Source organism: Eucyclogobius newberryi, unplaced genomic scaffold (genome assembly GCF_026437365.1).
Source record: "Eucyclogobius newberryi isolate DKJ021-1_F unplaced genomic scaffold, fEucNew1.0.hap1 SCAF_3, whole genome shotgun sequence".
NCBI classification, from domain to species: domain Eukaryota; kingdom Metazoa; phylum Chordata; class Actinopteri; order Gobiiformes; family Gobiidae; genus Eucyclogobius; species Eucyclogobius newberryi.
This window is the reverse complement of record NW_027315945.1, coordinates 13,774,837-13,796,168: the sequence shown is the minus strand read 5'-3', so window position 1 is coordinate 13,796,168 and position 21,332 is coordinate 13,774,837. Positions and strand designations below refer to the sequence as shown.

Here is a 21,332-nt window from a genome sequence, read left to right as displayed (position 1 = left end):
CATCCTGGGACTAACCCGGCCCATCTTACTCAGCTTCTGAGGTTTGATGATATTTGGTGTTGACAAGCAGCTATGGCCACATTAAACTTCATTTTGTGTTAAAAATACAACTTTAAATCATCACTTCATGTAAAGTACAAATTTGATATATAGTTTTTTACTTCACATGGATGTACATTTCAGTTTCCATAACAAGTATCAATGTATACACTCAAACAATCAAGGATAAGCATCCAGCAAGATGGCATTAAATTACTGCAGACCAATTCTAATATTGCGCTGTTAAAACCTTATTTACAAAAAATGATCAGAGAGCGCCCATATCAAAGTATTGCTCTAGATACTACTTCATACTACGTTCCACACTTTACTCATAGTCAGTGGCTTACATTAGCAAAAAACTGCAAAAGTCCGTACTGGAATCGATGTGGCGTTTACAGTTTGGTCCCCTAGCTTGACATATCACACAAGATGACAATCATGTAGGATTTGTCAAAAAACTGTCCATTTTATTATCAGGCATTGAAAGCTTCTAAAAGAAAAATCACTATGTGCCTTAAAACTTACACCACAAATTATAACGCTATAGAAACCAGCTAAAAATGTAAGAACCCATAAGAAGGCGGACAGTGCTAAAATAGTTTGTAGCTCACAGTTCATCTCCGTTCATTGCCCCCTTTATGGTCCTGAGCGAGATCAGTTTGTTCCTTATTGACCTGAGCCCATTTGGCGCCATTATAGTTGGCACTGGCCCTGCGAATGATGAATCGAGCTCTTCCACGCAAAGAGTTTAATCTGCCTCGGCCTCTCGTGTCCGTCCACCTGCAGTCGGCGTCACCATCTCTGTCATCATGCTGAAGAAAACATCATCCAAGTAAATACAGCACTTTAAGTTCAGTCAAAGAATATCTGTTCGGAAAAGAGCTCTTACTAAATAGTATTTCTGGCTTTTAGGGGCGTAGTCTGGGTCCCGATCTTCCTTCTTTGTGGGCAAGTTTGTGTCTGTTGAATTACATCGAGCACTACCTCTGTTCCAGCTTCGTCCACGGATTTGAATGTGCTGTTTCCAAATGGAGTCAGAATGTCAAAGAGGAAAACGTTTCGACGCTTAAAAAAGACCTGATTTACTTACAAATGCTTCATACGACTTTCCTCTATCACACGAGGTTTCCTTTGCATCTAGTTTTACTCTATTTGACCCCAGTTCAGACTTCACAGGGGCAATATTATCTTGTTTGTGCTCTGAAGATGATGACGACGATGAGGACGAACTAGAAGAACGGGCACGGGTTTTCTTGCTTTGTCTTAAAAGAAAAGAAGAGCTCATCTTTAAGTACATCTGATTGCTGCTACAGACATACAAGGCTGTAATTAGTGTACATACAGAGACTTATTTAGGCACTTGGAAAACATGACAGTAGTCTTTCCCGCACTCGAGTCACGACGATCCACTTGTGGCACATCTGGATCATGATTATAAGGGTTTTTGCGTTGTTCGATATCCCCGCGGAGGTCCAGTGGGGCTCCCTTACTTGTTTCTTCAACATCCTGAGCAAATTAGAACAGAACACATTGTCGTGGATGGACTTTAGACTGGCCTGCAGTAGCACTCAAGAGTTTTCTCTGCCATGCATTTCACTAAACGTTACTTGCAGAAGCACACAGAAACACATTTTGCTCTTGACTGATTTATTTGTATTCTGACAGTCCAAAGTCTGGCAATAACAGTCATGATTTGTCTGGTTATTTAGGTTAAAACATACTTACAAAAACTTTTGCTTAGATTCCTTTGAACTGCAAGGGCACAGCAGCTTCCTTACTTTAGCCTGGATTAGGCCTTTGCCCACTTTTAATCAAACCCCCATGTTGTGGTGGCAGGTAACAAACAGTCAAGCAGCCTTATTTTGTCTTTGTGAATTTAGCACTCACAGCCCCTCCCTTCAGGCTTTTAGGGAGCGCCTCAAGGCTAGACGCTGGCTCATTTATTTTGTTGTCTGTTTTTCACACTGATTTCACACTGAAATGGTTATCAGTCACCTTGTAAGTGCCGCCTTCTGCCCTTTTGATCGCGTCAAAAATCTGAGAGTGCTTCCTGAATGCACTTGGTGAAACCTCAAGTCTCCTGTAACAACCAAACATAGATTAGATGTGAAGACATTTTTGGTTTGCACAACTAATTGAGTACACAAGACAAATGTATGTTAAAAAAAACACCCTGGATTGCGGCCTAATGCATATTTTTGTCAGTTTTCTCATTCCCCCTCATAAAAACATTGACTAAATTGACGATACACTGTTTGGAGCAGGGATCAAAATAAAAACACAGCCCATTCATACAACGGCAAGGTGGGTGTATGCACAGGTCAGCAGGGTTATAAGTAACTACCAACCTTTGGGTGGGTGAACTATCAATCTAACCACTGTCACTCCAGGTAGATGAGAAAAAACAATCCTTAAAACCTTTAAAAGTGGGGGAGAAGCCACAGGACAATGAAAAAGAGAGGAGAACACAAACTGTCACGCTACCTATGTATTTCTGGGCTTTTTCTTTGTTTCATCATTTCCTTCGCTGCAGCTTGTCTTTGGTACATGGAGAACCTCTCGTTTAGAGTCAGTCCAGATGAGGTAAAGTGCTGAGCTGTGCAGAAAAATGAAAAGAAACTTGATTTAAATGTTCTGTCACGTTCCACTCATCTGTGAATGTTGGCCTGTGTTGTTGTTCTTGTAATGTTTTGTCTGATTCAACAGACCAGTAAATGTACCTGAAAACATCGCACAATAAAGCACATATTGGTAATAATTAGAGACTCAATAGAGCGTCTTACCTTTTATATGATGAACAATGGTGACAATGTGTTGGGCAAACCGCTCAGAGGAACTCCTCTGCACCTGTGCAGCCTGAACGTGTTGAAAAATGGAGTGAAATTCCGTATCTTTCTTTGATGACTGCACAAGATCCTGAGACAACTGCCGTTCTTTTGCTAAAATATCAGAAGAGCTGAAATTGAAATAGGAGGAAATGTATGACTGTGGTGATTTTTTTATTTAATGAGACATATCAATCTATATATTTACCTAAGGAGACTATCAGCAGGGAAATCCAACCTAACGTTAAAAGTAGCCTCCTTTTTCCTTGGCAAACCCTTAAAGTCGTCTTCAGCGGGCATGAGCATTTCCCTGCCCCTCTTTAGTGTTGTGATATGAAGGGGGGCAGGAGAGGTTTTAGCCATCTTTCTGGCTTTACAACCTCGCTCAGGAGAAGAGTCCTCAGAGGTGAGGAAAGGCTCCATTTTAGCAGAGGCAAAAACAGCAGCTTTTTCCTGATTTTGCCTGACACATACGTTCTCAATCGCCGTGTCAAGACCACTGTTGGCTACACACGCTGCATTCTGCGGTTTGTTCTTTTCAGACAGTTGTAGGGCTGTTTTGGGACCCTTCGCTCCACAGAGATCATTTTCATTGATTCGCTCATTGATGAATGAATCTGTATGAGATTTGATCATTTTGTCATCATTCTCACTGCGATTTAAGGGCACTTCACCACTGACATCCTCTTTGGGATTTCCGGGCCCTGAGTCGGTCTTTGCAGGACCCTCTTTTCCATTTACTTTTGGTTCCTCCATTTCAGCAGTGCTATCTGTGCCATTCTCCCATGCTTTTGCATTTTTACTTTGCTCCTCCAAAAATCTAATAAAAACGACAACAAAAACAGGGAGAGAACATTAGATTGGTGAGATTGTGTGGGAAAAAGTTTGGTAGAATTCAGTAACAAGCTATTTCAAATTGTACTAATAATACAAACATATAAACAATAAAAAATACAATTCACGTGACTTACCTTCTGAATGCAACAGAGAGTGCTGCTTTATCTCCATCCAAGTATTCCTCTGAAGACAAAATTGAGAGCATATGGTTTAGATTGTCTGGGGAAGTCTTCTTTGTTAATGGTGCATTGCACACATTCTTCCAGCAGAGGGACCCATTGCTCATGCCATTAGAAGTAGACTGGGTGCTTGGTGCAGAAGTACCTCCAGAGATGGATGAAAGATTAGCGCTCTTTGGGCTGCTGACTTCTGTTAAAGGGATCCAATTGTCTTGTTTCTTTTCCTCACTTGCCCTGTTCTTTTCTGCAGCATGTACTCCGACCAGAGCCACAGCCTCACCATTTCTCTCTCTCTCTTCAATAGGATTTTGTCCAAAGTGTTCTTCCTGCACATTTTTGGAGTTTTTGTTTGCTGATACCTGTGTGCATTTAGATGGAGAGAGTGAGGAGGACAGGGAGTGCTGTGAGTGCCTGGACAGAGGTGAGCATGATCGTTCAGAGCGGTGGGGCTGAGCGTGTGGAGGGCTTCTCGAACAGCTTGGGCCATCATAGAACTGCCCCTGTAAATTCTTGTGCGGCTGTTTCTTGTAGTTTTTCCAGTTGTAACGGTTGTTGTTGTTGTTGTTGTGGTTGTTGTTGTTGTTGTTGTTATTGTAGCCACCCCCTCCTCGCTGGTAGCGCCCACGCTGGAAATGGCCACGTCCACGACCCCGACCTCTGAAGTTGTATGGCCGCCTGAAGCCACGATGATAGCCCCGACTCTCACGGTTATTCTGGTATGAACGAGGGTATTTCTTGTCTCGGTTATAAGAAGGAGATCTGGACCGAGACCTAGATCTTGACCTAGACCTAGAACTGACAAAAAGACAAATTCATTTTAAAATGTGGCATAAAATAAATGTATCATCTGCGCCATGCATGCCATCTGAAGCATGTTCCCAATTAGGCCACATGGTGGCACTAGACAGCTTTTAAAACATCTCAATTGACATTCTCACATTGTGTATTTTCCATTTAACTTCTTCCACATAAAAAGTAGACATATTTTGTGCAGTCAATGTAATACAGTGACAAATATCAGAATAATATATTTCATACTTTTTTGAAAAGGTATACATTATTATTAATGGCTTGGAAAGAAGTTACAAGCAACCGTTCTAATAGTCTATCAAAGCTGGTTCAAGTAGCATACAAAGCAGGATATACAAAATACAGGCAAAACAAAACTGCAAACATTGCATCAACCCCATAACTCACCACTTATGTTTTTTCATTGGAAAAGTGTAGGTAGAAAAGGCAGCGCTCAGAGCAGCGCCGCACACCGAGTTAGCGAGCTACAGATTGTCTCTGCTGTGAGCAGTGTTACTGAAGCCCACAGTCACATGGAACATTTAGAAGAGGAAAAAAACTCTCCCTCTCTTTCTCTCTTGACCCTATGTTTGCCAGTTGGATAGACTGGTTAGTCCTTTTTGTTACTGTTTGAAAATTGCAAAGCATGTTTTATCTTGCCTCACAAAATCTCACTTTTATGTTATAAAAAGCATGTAACAAAGTATTTTTTTTATTAATTAAATGGACTATTGAAGTAGACTATTAGTAGCCTATATCTCCATACGTGAGCCTCACTTAATTGACTTTATTAGACAGAATAGCTGAGCATGAAATGGGGATGAGAGAAGAGAGGACATGCAGCAAACTGCCAGGATTCAAGCTCACAGCGCTGCAGCCGGCTGCACATGGAGCCTGGCATATGTGCAGCCGGCTGCACATGGGGCCTGGCATATGTGCAGCCGGCTGCACATGGAGCCTGGCATATGTGCAGCCGGCTGCACATGGGGCCTGGCATATGTGCAGCCGGCTGCACATGGAGCCTGGCATATGTGCAGCCGGCTGCACATGGAGCCTGGCATATGTGCAGCCGGCTGCACATGGAGCCTGGCATATGTGCTGCCACCTTATGTGCTGATAATACCTGTAGCGATGCTTCCTAGAGCGAGATCGTGAGCGACTGCTGGAGTAAGAGGACCTTGATCTGGAGCGGGTTCGTGAGCGGCTCCGAGACCTTGAAGCTGATTTAGTGGCTCTGGACATCACTGCAGGCCGCCCTTCTACTGTCGGACAAAGCGATGGGACAACATGAAAACATAATCCAAAGATAAGAGACCAATTTATGCATTGTTAAGACAAAATATCTTAAATTGTAGTTCTAGTGTATCTAAAAACGAAAAAAAATCTGTATCTGTTTTTGCCAGCAATTGTGGCTGAGACATCATTATAGTATTTAGAATAAACATGTTGAATAGTATATATCTGACTTAAGGAGTAGTGTAACTGAAGAATAATGATTATGAAGATTGCTGACAGTACTTCCTGTTGTTGTCCCACTGTGTGCGCCTGCTACTGTTTTGGAGAACTGAAAGAGTTTTTGCCTTGTTTTTTTCCCACACATTGTTCTTGTGCTCTTTGAACCTCCCATTCATTTTAATTCAGCTTGTTTCTGCATATTGTAGCTTTTTGGCTCAAAGAAAATTATTTCCTGAACGCCTCGATGAGCTGCCAATTTGATCCACTGAAAACACTGCAAGAATGGCCTTCAGTGAATTAATCAAACAAACATATGGTATTATTGCTTAGAAATGGCTGCTTACAAGTTCAAATACAAGATTGAATTGATTAGTAGTGCAGTTGGAACTTCAGATGGCAACTGCTTAATCCCATCACCTGTTTATTCCGTGTTAAAGCAAAGGCTCTGATCAACAATGGCCGGGAAACTTGATCCAGCGCTCTGAAAGACGCCTGCCTCAATAAGTGGCCCTGTCATTAGAACAGGGATGCCACAGTGGCAGCTGAGACCACAAACGCTATCTATATGTGCTCCTCCAGGACTCCCATCCCTATTTCAGCAAGCTTCAGCAATTGTCACTGGCACAATGTTTTTTCATGCCAGTGAAGTTAATAGCGACAAAAAAGAGGCACCATTATTTACATTATTTAAAAATACATTTATCTAGGAATTGTTTATCATTTTGTTGAACCAAATGTGGCTACTAACATTGAATTCACACTTCTTGATGTATTAGTATTTCATTACTATGGCACTGAAAATGTCTGGTAGAGAGATATGGCAAAAAATATAACACATATTTTTATTTCAATCAGGATTTTTGAGTTGATTATTTGTTTTTAAAACAAATTAAAATAAGAACTAGGGCAGCAACTAATGATTATTTTAGCCAACAAGTCAATTATTTGTATTGTACTTTGAGACTTTTAATACGTATTTAACCCAATAAAGGTTGCAATGTAGACAATGTTCTATCGTTTTTACATTTTGATTTAATAATAATATGTCTGTCTTTGTTGTAAAAAGCTCTTTTCATATGTGTTTGTCTGTATATTGCAGATAATGATCAAAATATGACTAAGATTATTTTTTTTAGGTGACTAGTCACAACCACTCAATTAATCCTTGAAGTCCTAGTAAAATAACAGGCCAGTTTCTTCCTCCAAATTCGGAACTTTACTCCAACCCACATGATTTTGCTGATTTTATGCTGACTGTATCTGTCAATTAAAAAGCCCCATACTTATTGAAAATAAAATGTTTTTAACTTTATTTGATTGCACAGTCTACTTTGCAGAGAGAAAACAGCCTGCCATATTTCTAGAATGCCTCTCATCAGAAAACATGGGAAGAAGCATTTTTCTCATTCAGGTCAAATTATGAGAGTGATGAGTCTTGTTTTTGTTGGTGTGTTGACTCATGTTGTGATGGTACTACATTTTCAAACTTAATTTATATACAAAGGAATCATTTCACACAGAACTCATCCGTCTAAATTAGCTTGAAGCATTTATATTGATGAAGGTCAACTGGAGCTGGAGAACAGGTCAGAATTCTATGGTGGACTTTGTTATTTAGCTGTCAGTTGGGATTTATGGATAATATCCCTATCCACATGAAACAAAAACTGACATCTTCTGTGAGCCTAAACAATCAACAATTACGGGTAAACTCTATATATATATATATATATATATATATATATATATATATATATATATATATATATATATATATATATATATATATATATATATATATACATATATATATATATATACACATTTACACACACACACACACACACGGTAGGCTAAGTGAAAAGCTAAATGTAAAATAAAAACTTAATTCACTGATACCTGTTTATAATGTATTTTATGCTCCAGGTATTTGGGATTGGCCACATCCCTGTTCTGGTAGCACAGATTTACCCAATAAGCAACTTCCTCATGAGGTTGACAAAGTGTGAGTAAAATGGATAAGATGGGGACAATATTGGTCATCTGATCAGCTACAGGGTAAGACCATCAAAAGTGAATTACTCGTGCACATAAATATGAATTAGCCTTCATGGGATTACTAGCAGACTTATTAAGTAAAATATTAAACTAAAATGTTTGTGGTGTAATCTTGAAATAAGGATCATTTCAATCTGAACACACTAAAGTAACATTAAAACTTGTGAAACTAACTTTTCCTTTGGACGAAATGGAGTGTATAATAAAATACTATATAAATAATATAATAAAATGTCAACATACCGGTGCACGATATCCCGCAGTTCTGCAGCGCCACATTCACGTGGCACGTCAAACCGTTGCATAAAATCCAAATTGTTCCAAATGAAGCCTCGGTCTGTGCCCAGCTTCTGTCAGCTGAGTTTGGGTGAGAGCTGAGGGTGAGACATGAGGCTGAGAGCGCTGCGTGCGCGGGGCACACAGAAGGGGCGTGGTCACTCACGTCACTCACTTCGCTCATGCGCGCGCCTCTCCGCTTTCCGCTTCTGAATACTGAACACTGGAATAAACACTGTGGAATAAACACTGTGGAACAAACACTGTAGAACAAACACTACAAACACTGTGGAATAAACACTACAAACACTGTGGAATAAACACTGTGGAATAAACACTGTGGAATAAACTTCAGTTGTAGTCATCTGGACTCAGTTAGAAAAAATAGACGTTTCGACTCTCATCCAAGAGTCATTGTCAATAAAAGAATTTAGATCGAGAACTCCGATATTAATACTGTTCTGTGGTAAGACCCGCCCATTGGGAGGAGCCTTCCTGAAGTAGAAAGAGTTGTTTGTTTCAACAGAAACTCCCCCCTTGTATCTACCGAGCTAGCCTATTCAGAATCTTAATGGGCTATTAGAATCCTCTTTGTCTTTGTGAGACCCTGGCTCAACCACCCTGAGTACCTGATTAGCATCTAAATGTCCTTGTCCTGGTCCTCTACCTTTCCAGGGGTTCAGTAACCCATTATAAATAACAGGAAGATTGAACCTTAGCCCTCCATTTCTGTTTAAAGAAGGTCTTTCTTTTTTAACAAAAATAGCTTCCTTGACTCCTCTTTCAAACCATCTTTTCTCCCTGCTTAAAACCTTCACCTCACCGTCTTCAAACGAGTGATTAGAGGCTTCAAGATGGAGATGCACGGCACTCTGAGGTCCTGAACTTGTATTTCTTCTGTGCTGATAAAGCCTCTTGTGTAGAGGCTGTTTCGTCTCACCTATGTACCGTTCTTTACAGCTTTCTTCACTGCATTGGATCGAATAAACTACATTGCTCTGTTTTTGAGTCGGCAACTTGTCCTTAGGGTGAACCAGTTTTTGTCTTAAAGTGTTTCCTGGTTTAAAATAAACAGGGACTTCGTGTTGTCTAAAAATTCTCTGCAGTTTTTCCGACAGGCCAGACACATAAGGGATAGAAACACCCTTCCTTCTCTGTTCAGTTTCCCTTTTGTCCTGCTTCTTGGTTCTCTTCACTCTGTTGAGAGCCCAAGCGGGGTAACCACAGGCTGAGAGGCCATTTCGGACATGTTTTTCCTCTTTCTTCTTGCCCTCTGAGCTGGTGGGCACACCTTGAGCTCTGTGTTGTAAGGTTCTGATCACACCCAGCTTGTGCTGTAGTGGGTGGTTGGAACCAACCCTACTGTTATTTATAATGGGTTACTGAACCCCTGGAAAGGTAGAGGACCAGGACAAGGACATTTAGATGCTAATCAGGTACTCAGGGTGGTTGAGCCAGGGTCTCACAAAGACAAAGAGGATTCTAATAGCCCATTAAGATTCTGAATAGGCTCGGTAGATACAAGGGGGGAGTTTCTGTTGAAACAAACAACTCTTTCTACTTCAGGAAGGCTCCTCCCAATGGGTGGGTCTTACCACAGAACAGTATTAATATCGGAGTTCTCGATCTAAATTCTTTTATTGACAATGACTCTTGGATGAGAGTCGAAACGTCTATTTTTTCAAACTGAGTCCAGATGACTACAACTGAAGCTTTTTCTACTATGGAACACGCCTGGACGAATGAGGGATTACACCGACACTGTGGAATAAACACTGTGGAACAAACACTGTAGAACAAACACTAGAAACACTGTGGAATAAACACTACAAACACTGTGGAATAAACACTACAAACACTGTGGAATAAACACTGTGGAACAAACACTGTGGAACAAACACTAGAAACAATGTGGAATAAACACTGAGGAATAAACACTACAAACACTGTGGAACAAACACTGTGGAATAAACACTACAAACACTGTGGAACAAACACTGTGGAATACACACTACAAACACTGTGGAACAAACACTGTGGAATAAACACTACAAACACTGTGGAATAAACACTACAAACACTGTGGAATAAACACTACAAACACTGTGGAACAAACACTGTGGAATAAACACTGTGGAATAAACACTGTGGAATAAACACTACAAACACTGGAATAAACACTGTGGAATAAACACTACAAACACTGGAATAAACACTGTGGAATAAACACTACAAACACTGTTGAATAAACACTACAAACACTGTGGAACAAACACTGTGGAATAAACACTACAAACACTGTGGAACAAACACTGTGGAATAAACACTGTGGAATAAACACTGTGGAATAAACACTACAAACACTGGAATAAACACTGTGGAATAAACACTACAAACACTGGAATAAACACTGTGGAATAAACACTACAAACACTGTTGAATAAACACTACAAACACTGTGGAACAAACACTGTGGAATAAACACTACAAACACTGTGGAACAAACACTGAGGAATAAACACTACAAACACTGTGGAACAAACACTACAAACACTGTGGAATACACACTACAAACACTGTGGAACAAACACTGTGGAATAAACACTGGAATAAACACTGTGGAATAAACACTACAAACACTGTGGAATAAACACTACAAACACTGTGGAATAAACACTACAAACACTGAGGAATAAACACTACAAACACTGTGGAATGAACACTACAAACACTGGAATAAACACTGTGGAATAAACACTACAAACACTGTGGAATAAACACTACAAACACTGTGGAATAAACACTACAAACACTGTGGAATAAACACTGTGGAATAAACACTACAAACACTGTGGAATAAACACTGTGGAATAAACACTACAAACACTGTGGAATAAACACTACAAACACTGGAATAAACACTGTGGAATAAACACTACAAACACTGTGGAATAAACACTACAAACACTGGAACAAACACTGTGGAATAAACACTACAAACACTGTGGAATAAACACTACAAACACTGTGGAGCAAACACTGTGGAATAAACACTACAAACACTGTGGAACAAACACTGTGGAATAAACACTACAAACACTGTGGAATAAACACTACAAACACTGTGGAATAAACACTACAAACACTTCGGAACAAACACTTTGGAACAAACACTGTAGAATAAACACTGTAGAATAAACACTACAAACACTGTGGAATAAACACTACAAACACTGTGGAACAAACACTGTGGAATAAACACTACAAACACTGTGGAACAAACACTGTAGAATAAACACTACAAACACTGTGGAATAAACACTACAAACACTGTGGAATAAACACTACAAACACTGTGGAACAAACACTGTGGAATAAACACTACAAACACTGTGGAACAAACACTGTGGAATAAACACTGTGGAATAAACACTACAAACACTGGAATAAACACTGTAGAATAAACACTACAAACACTGTGGAATAAACACTACAAACACTGTGGAACAAACACTGTGGAATAAACACCACAAACACTGTGGAACAAACACTATGGAATAAACACTGTAGAATAAACACTACAAACACTGTGGAATAAACACTACAAACACTGTGGAACAAACACTACAAACACTGTGGAATAAACACTGTAGAATGAACACTACAAACACTGTGGAACAAACACTGTGGAACAAACACTGTGGAATAAACACTGTAGAATGAACACTACAAACACTGTGGAACAAACACTGTGGAATAAACACTGTAGAATGAACACTACAAACACTGTGGAACAAACACTGTGGAACAAACACTGTGGAACAAACACTGTGGAATAAACACTGTGGAATAAACACTGTGGAATAAACACTACAAACACTGTTGAATAAACACTGTGGAATAAACAAAGACTGTGGAATAAACACTACAAACACTGTGGAACAAACACTGTGGAATAAACACTGTAGAATAAACACTGCAAACACTGTGGAACAAACACTACAAACACTGTGGAACAAACACTGTGGAATAAACACTGTAGAATAAACACTACAAACACTGTGGAATAAACACTGTAGAATGAACACTACAAACACTGTGGAATAAACACTACAAACACTGTGGAACAAACACTGTGGAACAAACACTGTGGAATAAACACTACAAACACTGTGGAATAAACACTACAAACACTGTGGAATAAACACTGTAGAATGAACACTACAAACACTGTGGAATAAACACTACAAACACTGTGGAACAAACACTGTGGAACAAACACTGTGGAACAAACACTGTGGAATAAACAAACACTGTGGAATAAACACTACAAACACTTTAGAACAAACACTGTGGAATAACACTGTAGAATAAACACTACAAACACTGTGGAACAAACACTACAAACACTGTGGAACAAACACTGTGGAATAAACACTGTAGAATAAACACTACAAACACTGTGGAACAAACACTGTGGAATAAACACTACAAACACTGTAGAACAAACACTGTGGAATAAACACTGTATAAACACTGTAGAATAAACACTGTAGAACAAACACTGTGGAACAAACACTGTAGAATAAACACTGTATAAACACTGTGGAATAAACACTGTATAAACACTGTAGAATAAACACTGTAGAACAAACACTGTGGAATAAACACTGTATAAACACTGTAGAATAAACACTGTAGAACAAACACTGTGGAATAAACACTGTATAAACACTGTAGAATAAACACTGTAGAACAAACACTGTGGAATAAACACTGTATAAACACTGTAGAATAAACACTGTAGAACAAACACTGTGGAATAAACACTGTATAAACACTGTAGAATAAACACTGTAGAACAAACACTGTGGAATAAACACTGTGGAATAAACACTGTAGAACAAACACTGTGGAATAAACACTGTATAAACACTGTAGAATAAACACTGTAGAACAAACACTGTGGAACAAACACTGTGGAATAACACAGCCCAGTGTTTGTTTTTTGTTGTGTTTTCATCATAGTCTACTAAAGTTACAGAATGTTGTTCTACCTAGATTATTTACTTAGCAGCAATGGCTTGTGTGAATAACGATAAGAAATTGATTAGTCAATTAAGTAAACTGGCATTTCTTTTAGATCCAGTTGTACTTGACACTGTTTTTAGAAACACAAGAAGTTTCAACTCTCATCCAAGAGTCATTCTCAATCTGTGGATCTAGTCTGAGAACACAGAATTATCGCGTCTATTTTTCTTTGTAAAGGCAAGTCTGTGAGAAAGACTGGTCTTTTCCATTCATCTGTCTGAAAAATGTGAATTTAAGTTTTGTATCTGTGAATGATATTCACTTTTCGTATGTAAGGTAAGCAGCTGAAAACATAAATAACAAGTATTTTGGTATTTTGCCCTTTTAAAATGTGTTTTACAGTCTTGTTGAGAACAGCCGCATAATACTCTCCGGGTAGTGTCAACACAAACAACAATACAAACATAACCCATTTCATTTTGCCAACATAAGCCATGTGCTTGATATGTCTGTCCATACGTATTGTCCATTGGTATTTTATCTTTATTTTGATATTTGATTTGTTGTATATTTTTTAGACATTTTTGCTTATTTTTTATTGATCTGTAACAATTGTGTGCACCTCCAGTTACGGCAATGTAATTTCAAGTATTTTAAAGCAATTAATCTGTCAAATACATTCAAATCCAAAGCCATGTTGCTCTTTCTAACCTTGAGTTAGAGTCCCAGTGCCTCTTGTTGCCCCAGTGTTGGAGATGGAGCTTAGAAACCATTGCCTTATGACCCTTGACCCGTTCATCATCCATCTCTGTGGCCTATTTGCCCGGTTAATACCGGCATGATCCTGACACTAGGGTGGTTATTTTGGGCAATCCCTCTGACACTACTATCTCCCAGAGTGCCAGGATAAAAGACTTATGTCCTGCCCACCTGCTGCAGTCGTCTATCTCATCAGTGACGGGTCTGATCACAGAGCCTTGCATTGGAAATCACAAGTATGCTGAATGTGCTGTTTTGGCATTGACTTCTGTCCAGAACATCTATTTTCAAAATCTTATTTTAATGTAGGCCATCTGGTGGTGGTGACCGCCTGTGAAGAGCTTCTCTTTCGTTTGAAATCATTATGCAATCCATTTTGGGAAGTCAACAACGAGCTGCTTTTATAATGACCATATTCAAGGTGGCAACGGGCAATATGGGTTTGGGATGGGGACAGTTTAGTTTATCAATATGCTAATATTGCAATTTCAGTTCAAATCATAATAAGTAATGTTTCACTTCAAGAAATGTATTCACATACTTTGTAAATAATTCAACCTTGAGCTCCAAACATTAAAGTATATTATTAATAAGACTATTATTGTGATTAATTACGCTATGTGTACCAGTAAATGTTACAGTAATGTCAAACCATACTTTGATTTTCAACCAAATCTAAAGTAGATTTCACCTTCGTGGTCACCTGTATGGCTGTTGTTGGCTGTAACTGCTTTGGCACATGGTCGACTGTTGCTTCTGCTTTCAAACAGTTCCATGACCTCTGTCCAGAGCTTGTTATCACCTTCTCCATGTTTCTACATGGATGGAATACTGACTCTCATCATATGCCTCAGCAATGGGGGAAAGACAAGACTCCCCCGAGCAAAATCTCAAGCTTAGGTTTTATAAGTGAATTTGAACATCAGCAAGGTTCGCCAAATGCAGCCAAGGTGTCATAGATTTATTGCTGTTGTTTGCAGTTTGTCTTTTAATTGGCTATATATTATTTATTACGCCCAAAATTACAACAGCGGTTGATCCAACTCCCTCAGACGGGCGGTTCAATTTGCAGATAGACTGTGGCGCTGAAACCACTAAGTAGGAGAACCTGAAGTAGAGATGGTTTCCCCAGGCATCTCGATCCACAGGTCAACAATGTACCTGTTCTACTCTCCTCTGGGAAGTGAGAGAAGAAGAAAAAGATGTGAACAGCAATGTACAGTTTACAAGTGAAATTAAATATTGTTTGATAGAATAAGTAGTCAGAAGAAGAGGATAGTGCTCAAGCTGTCATACTTCCCCCAGCATAGTTACTCCTAGGGCAGCGTAGCTAAAGCTGTGGGTTTATGTTTCTGTTCCTAACTGGCCTGACCATGAGCCAAGAGGAACGTTTTAAGCCTGGACTTAAATGAAGAGACTGTGTCAGCATATTTAACATGGACAGGAGCTGATTCCATAACACAGGAGCTTGGTAGCTAAACACTCTACCTCCTATTGTGCTTTTAGAGACTCTTGGGACCACCAGAAGGCCGGCATTCTGAGAGCGAAGAGCTCTGTTTGGATGATATGGTTCTATAGCATCTTTGAGGTAGGATGGGGCCATGTCATTTATGGCTTTGTAATTCAGGATGAGAATTTTAAATTTTATTCTAAACTCGACAAGAGCAGGTGAAGAGACTTGAGCACCGGTGTAATGTGCGCTCTTTTTTAGTTCCTGTGAGGAATTGTGCTGCTGCATTTTGAATCAGTTGAAAGCTTTTATGGAGCTTTTCAGGGAATTTAAATAATAAATAGCCTCATTTATATCGCGCTCTCTATTTTTTAACTGTCTGTAACATTTGTCTGCACTTGTATCCTTAATGAAGATGACATGAAATGAATTAAATAATAGATGCAATAGTCTATATTTGACAGAAAAGTGATACTTTATTTGATATTAAAAAAAAAATATATATATATATATATATATATATATATATATATATATATATATATATATATATATATATATATATATATATATATTTATTTATTTTTATTTTTTTTCACACCAATGATTGTGGGCCAGCCCTCCTCTACTTGCCTGGATTCGAATATGGCCCTTGGAGGAAAATACTGGTCTAGTGGGACTATCTGCTCGGATGTCTAGGGCCTAGTAAAATTACCTAGTTTTTTTCAGGGTTAAAAAGCAGATATTTAAGTATTATCCAGGTTTTTATATCCTTCACACAAGCACTAAGTCTGTCTACTTGATCGCTCTGATCGGGTTTCATTGATAAATACAGCTGAGTGTCATCTGCATAGCAGTGGAAGTTAATGTCATGCTTTCTGATAATGTTGCCTAATGGCAGCATATAAAGAGTAAACAGAATTGGACCGAGTACCGAACCCTGTGGCACACCGTAAATTACTTTAGAGCAAGATGAGGAGCTCTGGTTTACATTAACAAACTGGTACCTATCTGATGAATAGGATTTAATGGAGCTGAGGGCGGGGCCTCTGACACCTACATCACATTCTAACCTCTGCAGTAGAATGTTGTGGTCAATGGTGTCAAACGCTGATTATCTCTAATAGAACTAAACAGTCAATCTTAAAAATGTACTGTAGGAAGTGATTGAGTATGCTGGAAAACATGTTAACCGTTAACAGTTCAATCTGAAACGTCTTTTTTATCTTCAGTTTTATCTTCAAATTTAGTTATTCCTTAATATATTTATTACAATGTATATGTTTATAAAGCTTTTCTTTTCTGTTGTGTGTTGGGAAGAGGTTGGCCTGTCACTCTTCTTTCCCCAGTGATCACTTTCCCCTGCAGGGCATCTTCTTTCAACTAAGTTGGGTTCTTAATCCTTTGCAGAGTCTGTGCCAGCAGCTAAGACCTAAATAGACTTGCACATATGATGATAAAAGAGGGCCACTCCTTGTCCTGGGCACACACTGCAGCAGCTGGCCAATATGTTCAATCTCCATTGTAAATAAGATGATCAAGGTTTCTGGATACACACTGCATGGACTATTACCTCAGGGACACAGGGACTGTAGAAGTGTCAGTCAAATAAGGCTAACAAACATCCTGGTAAATGTTTACTGTTCTATGTTATGCTATTGATTTGAGTCGGGTTGTAACCGCCCTCAACAAGAAAGACAAAAAAGTGACCACCGGTAAATGGGACTCTAGGGTCAGATGGCACCTCTTGTGGAATCCTGTGATTGCTCCACATGAGGAACCTGACCCTGCTGTGGACTGGCTTATGCTGCTTTACAGCTTCTCAGGTTGGACATGTTGGATATTAGTCCAGAGAGATACTATCTAAGATGGTCATGCTGTTGGTGCTGTAGACGCCTGAGGTGACTATGGCAACATCATTGTCATGTCTGAAAACATTTGCAGATGTTGCTGTGTGAATCATCTCAACAAGAAGCTGACAAATGACATTCCCAGCCAGACTGCTCAATCTGTTAATACTAGATGATCTTAATTATTTTTACATTGCCTCAAAAACTTCAATTATAAGATTGTATTTTTAATTTATTTTTACCTACATTTTTTTTTTCTCAATGGTGCAGTTTTAATTTGTAGGGATTAGGTTCAGTCTTACCCTGAATGTCATTTTGAGACTGTTGAATGGTCAGTATAAGACAAGTCAATTTTGAACTAGAGTGGAGTTTACACTTATTGTGTTTGTGATTGTGCACACACGTGTATCTGCTGTGCGTGTGACACTCCCCAGGGAGGGCCTGTTGGAAAGAAAACACTTTAGCTTCCATCACAGCTGCACCTCGCCTCAGAGGAGGTGTCCCACAGGGCAGTGCACTTCATGAAGAGGAGCAGCTGAGCCAGAGGCATTGGGCACAACTCAGTCCATCGAAAGCACTTGTTGTTTAATTAAGAAAAAATTGAAATAATAATGTTAGCTATAATCTGGATTATTTACACTGTAACTGTTAACATGCACTTTCCCTATCAAATAACATAATACAACAATGAAAACATTACAAGTTGATGTCCTTCCAGCTGTAGTTAAGGGCGGTTTTGGGGTGAGGGAAAATGAATCAAGATGTGTGTTACACTATGGAGTTGTGATAAAATTAGTGACAGTGCAAATCCGCCAACCTTTGATAGTCAGTCCCCAGAGCTGTCAGTCAGTATCCCATGCAGGGCTGTCAGCGATCTCGCTCACAGTTAGCATTCCATTGGATGGCTGGAAACCTTACCTCATAACCAGAGGACATCCAGCAGCTAGGTGTCCGATTCTGTCATAAATATATGTGTTGTTTGATCACTGAGAGGCTGGCTTTGCCCTGTATGTTTTGGAAGAAAATGTATTTTTAGAAAAACTTATTTTTTTAATTAAAGTCATTTCACCCTGATACTTTCCCCCTTCACTTGAAGCCTTGGCAGCACATAAATTATACTTGTTGATCTTTTCCTGGAGGCATTTATGAGCCTGAGGTTCTCAAAGGTCCTCTCATAGCTGTAATTTCATCATCGCAATGGATGAATGGCATATTTAATGACATGGAGTTGGTGGGTCACTGCTCCATCTAAGTGATGGAGAACATCAAGATTTTTACACTAAAAGCTCAAAATGTTAATACCATGCAGTAAAAGGAACTACATTCTTCATTATGAAAGTGCAAAGGAAGTAGAGGGTAAGGCAGGAATGCTTTTGGGACACCACAATGAGTCATTTTGGTAAAAAGAAAAACAGTCAGCTACTGGCAGCTCTGTTTCAGAAGCACCCATTCACTATAAACAGACATATGTCTGTAATCAAATACATTCTATTCCCCCTATTTCCAAACTACTGCCTAAACACAAGTCACATCACTGTAGCGGTAAGGACAAAATGAATCCAGTCTGCATGACTGAAGTGTCAGTGGGACCTGTTTTGAGTGGCCTTCGTCAACAGGAAATGATGGACTGGTGGAGAAACACCTCGTCATACACACAAGTCTGAGTAAATGAGGCAGTGTGGACCTTCAGCTGTCTGTGCAGCTTTGTTTTAGCAACTTACCTAATAATACACCATCATGTGACTATGTTTGCTCTCAATACTCCACTTACTCTGGAACATTGTTGTGGCTTCTTAGTGAAATGCTTATGAAAGGTTTATCACTTGAATAATGTGGCCATACCTGCCTAATGGTGCATATGCTGCCTCGCCTCTGTCAGTCTTCCCCAGGGCAGCTGTGGCTACAATAGTAGCTTACCACTGAGGAGTGAATGAATAATGCAATGTGAAGCATCTAAAGTAGCGCTATATGAATATGATGCATTAGTTTTATTATTATTATTATCATTATTAGTGTTGCGTCAACCATATGTTTGACATTTTATGATATAGAACTCATCAAAGGAACCATTTGTTTTAGTTACATGGATTATTCTTTAGTGTCCATCAAACTCTGCTGTTTGCTACACATGTCAGGTATTTGTGTTCTCTTCACTGGCAGGTTTAAGAAAATAGAGACAAATTTGTACTTCAGGATTTCTATTTTTTTATATATATATATTTATTTATTATTGTTTTTTCCCAGTTTTTGAACGTATATGCACAGAAAAGAACACAGAATACAAATACCAAAGTGACCCAGCAAAGGAAATAAAGAAAAACAAATGTCTTCCTGATAAGCTATGATACATACGGTCACACATATGTCCCATCTTGTCCAAAGTGTGTCCAATTTGTCCATCTTCAAATTAAGTCCAAATGTTTAACATCACCTGTGGACATGACTGAAATGAACTATGACAAGTCACTCTGAAAAAGATTCTGATGGAAATTCTTGAAGTGCATATTGAATTTGGAATTTATTAACAAATTAGCTTTTTTTTAATTGTAAACATCCTATTTGAAACTAACTCTAATTGCATTAGTTGTACTTTGCTATGTCCAGCAGAATGATAGAAATAAAGCCTAAACAGAGCCTTGAGGGCCTGAGCATGACCATAACACGTGTGTAAGATTAGGACGACGGCTCTGAGCTGCTAAACTGCAGTGTTGATGACGGTCCATCACAGAGATGTGGAGAGCACAGAGCTCACTTTGGTCATCTCTTTTCCTGGCGCTGCCCCCAATGAGTCCGACGTGCCAGACACATCTGGCTTTGATTCCTCTTCTCACTGTTACTTAACTGAAAAAAATCCCAGACTAACTCCTGCTGCTCCAAATTCATACAAATGACAAAACCTTATCTTGGCCTTGTAAACAAACTTCACTGAGGTTTTGTACTATCGGTGCATTTGCAGAAAATCCTGTTTAGCTCATTGTTAACAAATTGAAAGTAACGTGTAATGTAGTTCTTTGTTACATATTTACAATGAAGCATTAGTGTGACCAACTTGCCAAATGTTTTTGACGAAGCATTACATAGCTGCTATAAGATAGTTATTGCACCATTAGCGGCTAAAGGCTATTGTTATACCACACGACTATCTTTGGCAGCTGAGTGTGGATTGTGCTTATCACTAAAGCCACTGAGTATTACGTTCAGCTGCTCGAATGGTGCTAGAATATGAAGTCAGGATCCCTGCTCCCTCAACATGGATCGTATAGTTATTGTAGCATGAAATGACAGCTCATGTTTCAGTTGCACAGTGTTTGAATGTACACTATGCACAGCAGATGTGTTTATAGGTATAATTGCATCCACTCTGTGCTGCGGCCACCACCATACACGTGCTGTGTGCTGTTAGCATTCGTTAGCCCCCAAAGCAAGAGTCTGCAGAAAGGGGGATTCCTTAAACAGTTTTTTTTTGTTATATGCTTGGTCTTTAGGTGAGGGGCACTCTTGGCTGCAGGTGCATACTAGGATTCCCAAACAGACATGTCTTTGGCGAGATCAAACCCAAGAGGATGTGCAGATTGCATTGTGTAAAGCTCAGGATATACATTTTTGTTTTTGTTTCTATTGATGTTGTATTCTCAGGACATAATCGTGAGACAAAGTGCATGCATAAGATATTTCACATATTGATAAAAACAGAAATGGAAGTAAACTCAAAGTGAGAACTGAGATCAAGACAGGAGCGACTTCATTAAACACATTATACACAAAAAAGGGTGAAATGGAC

The 21,332-nt window shown here is 39.2% G+C and overlaps 2 protein-coding genes across 3 annotated transcripts in view; one reads left to right on the top strand and one right to left on the bottom strand.

Annotated features, from left to right (window-relative positions):
- LOC140374132 (uncharacterized) overlaps positions 1-21,332 on the top strand; it is a 181,185-nt gene that overhangs the window by 157,746 nt on the left and 2,107 nt on the right. The gene's annotated exons all lie outside the window — the stretch shown is intronic.
- thrap3a (thyroid hormone receptor associated protein 3a) lies at positions 484-8,564 on the bottom strand. 2 transcript variants are annotated; one of them, XM_072460545.1, is made up of 11 exons: positions 8,429-8,564; positions 5,796-5,934; positions 3,839-4,678; positions 3,076-3,687; positions 2,826-2,998; positions 2,527-2,638; positions 2,038-2,122; positions 1,385-1,548; positions 1,133-1,304; positions 932-1,060; positions 484-854 (listed from the first exon to the last, which is right to left on the bottom strand). In XM_072460545.1, the coding sequence occupies exons 2-11, from the start codon at positions 5,912-5,914 to the stop codon at positions 657-659; spliced, it is 2,604 nt and encodes an 867-aa protein (XP_072316646.1). In that variant the 5' UTR covers positions 5,915-5,934; positions 8,429-8,564; the 3' UTR covers positions 484-656. The 2 variants fall into 2 exon arrangements, with proteins under 2 accessions (XP_072316646.1, XP_072316647.1); XM_072460546.1 differs by lacking the exons at positions 5,796-5,934; positions 8,429-8,564 and adding an exon at positions 5,081-5,184.

Excerpts from the sequence above, each read along its gene's own strand:
- thrap3a (XM_072460545.1), bottom strand. The coding sequence starts at position 5,914 with ATGTCCAGAGCCACTAAATCAGCTTCAAGGTCTCGGAGCCGCTCACGA. Across the intron at positions 2,123-2,526 it reads AAAAGCCCAGAAATACATAG|GAGACTTGAGGTTTCACCAA; the intron begins GTAGCGTGACAG and ends TGGTTGTTACAG. Across the intron at positions 1,549-2,037 it reads CAGAAGGCGGCACTTACAAG|GATGTTGAAGAAACAAGTAA; the intron begins GTGACTGATAAC and ends TAATTTGCTCAG.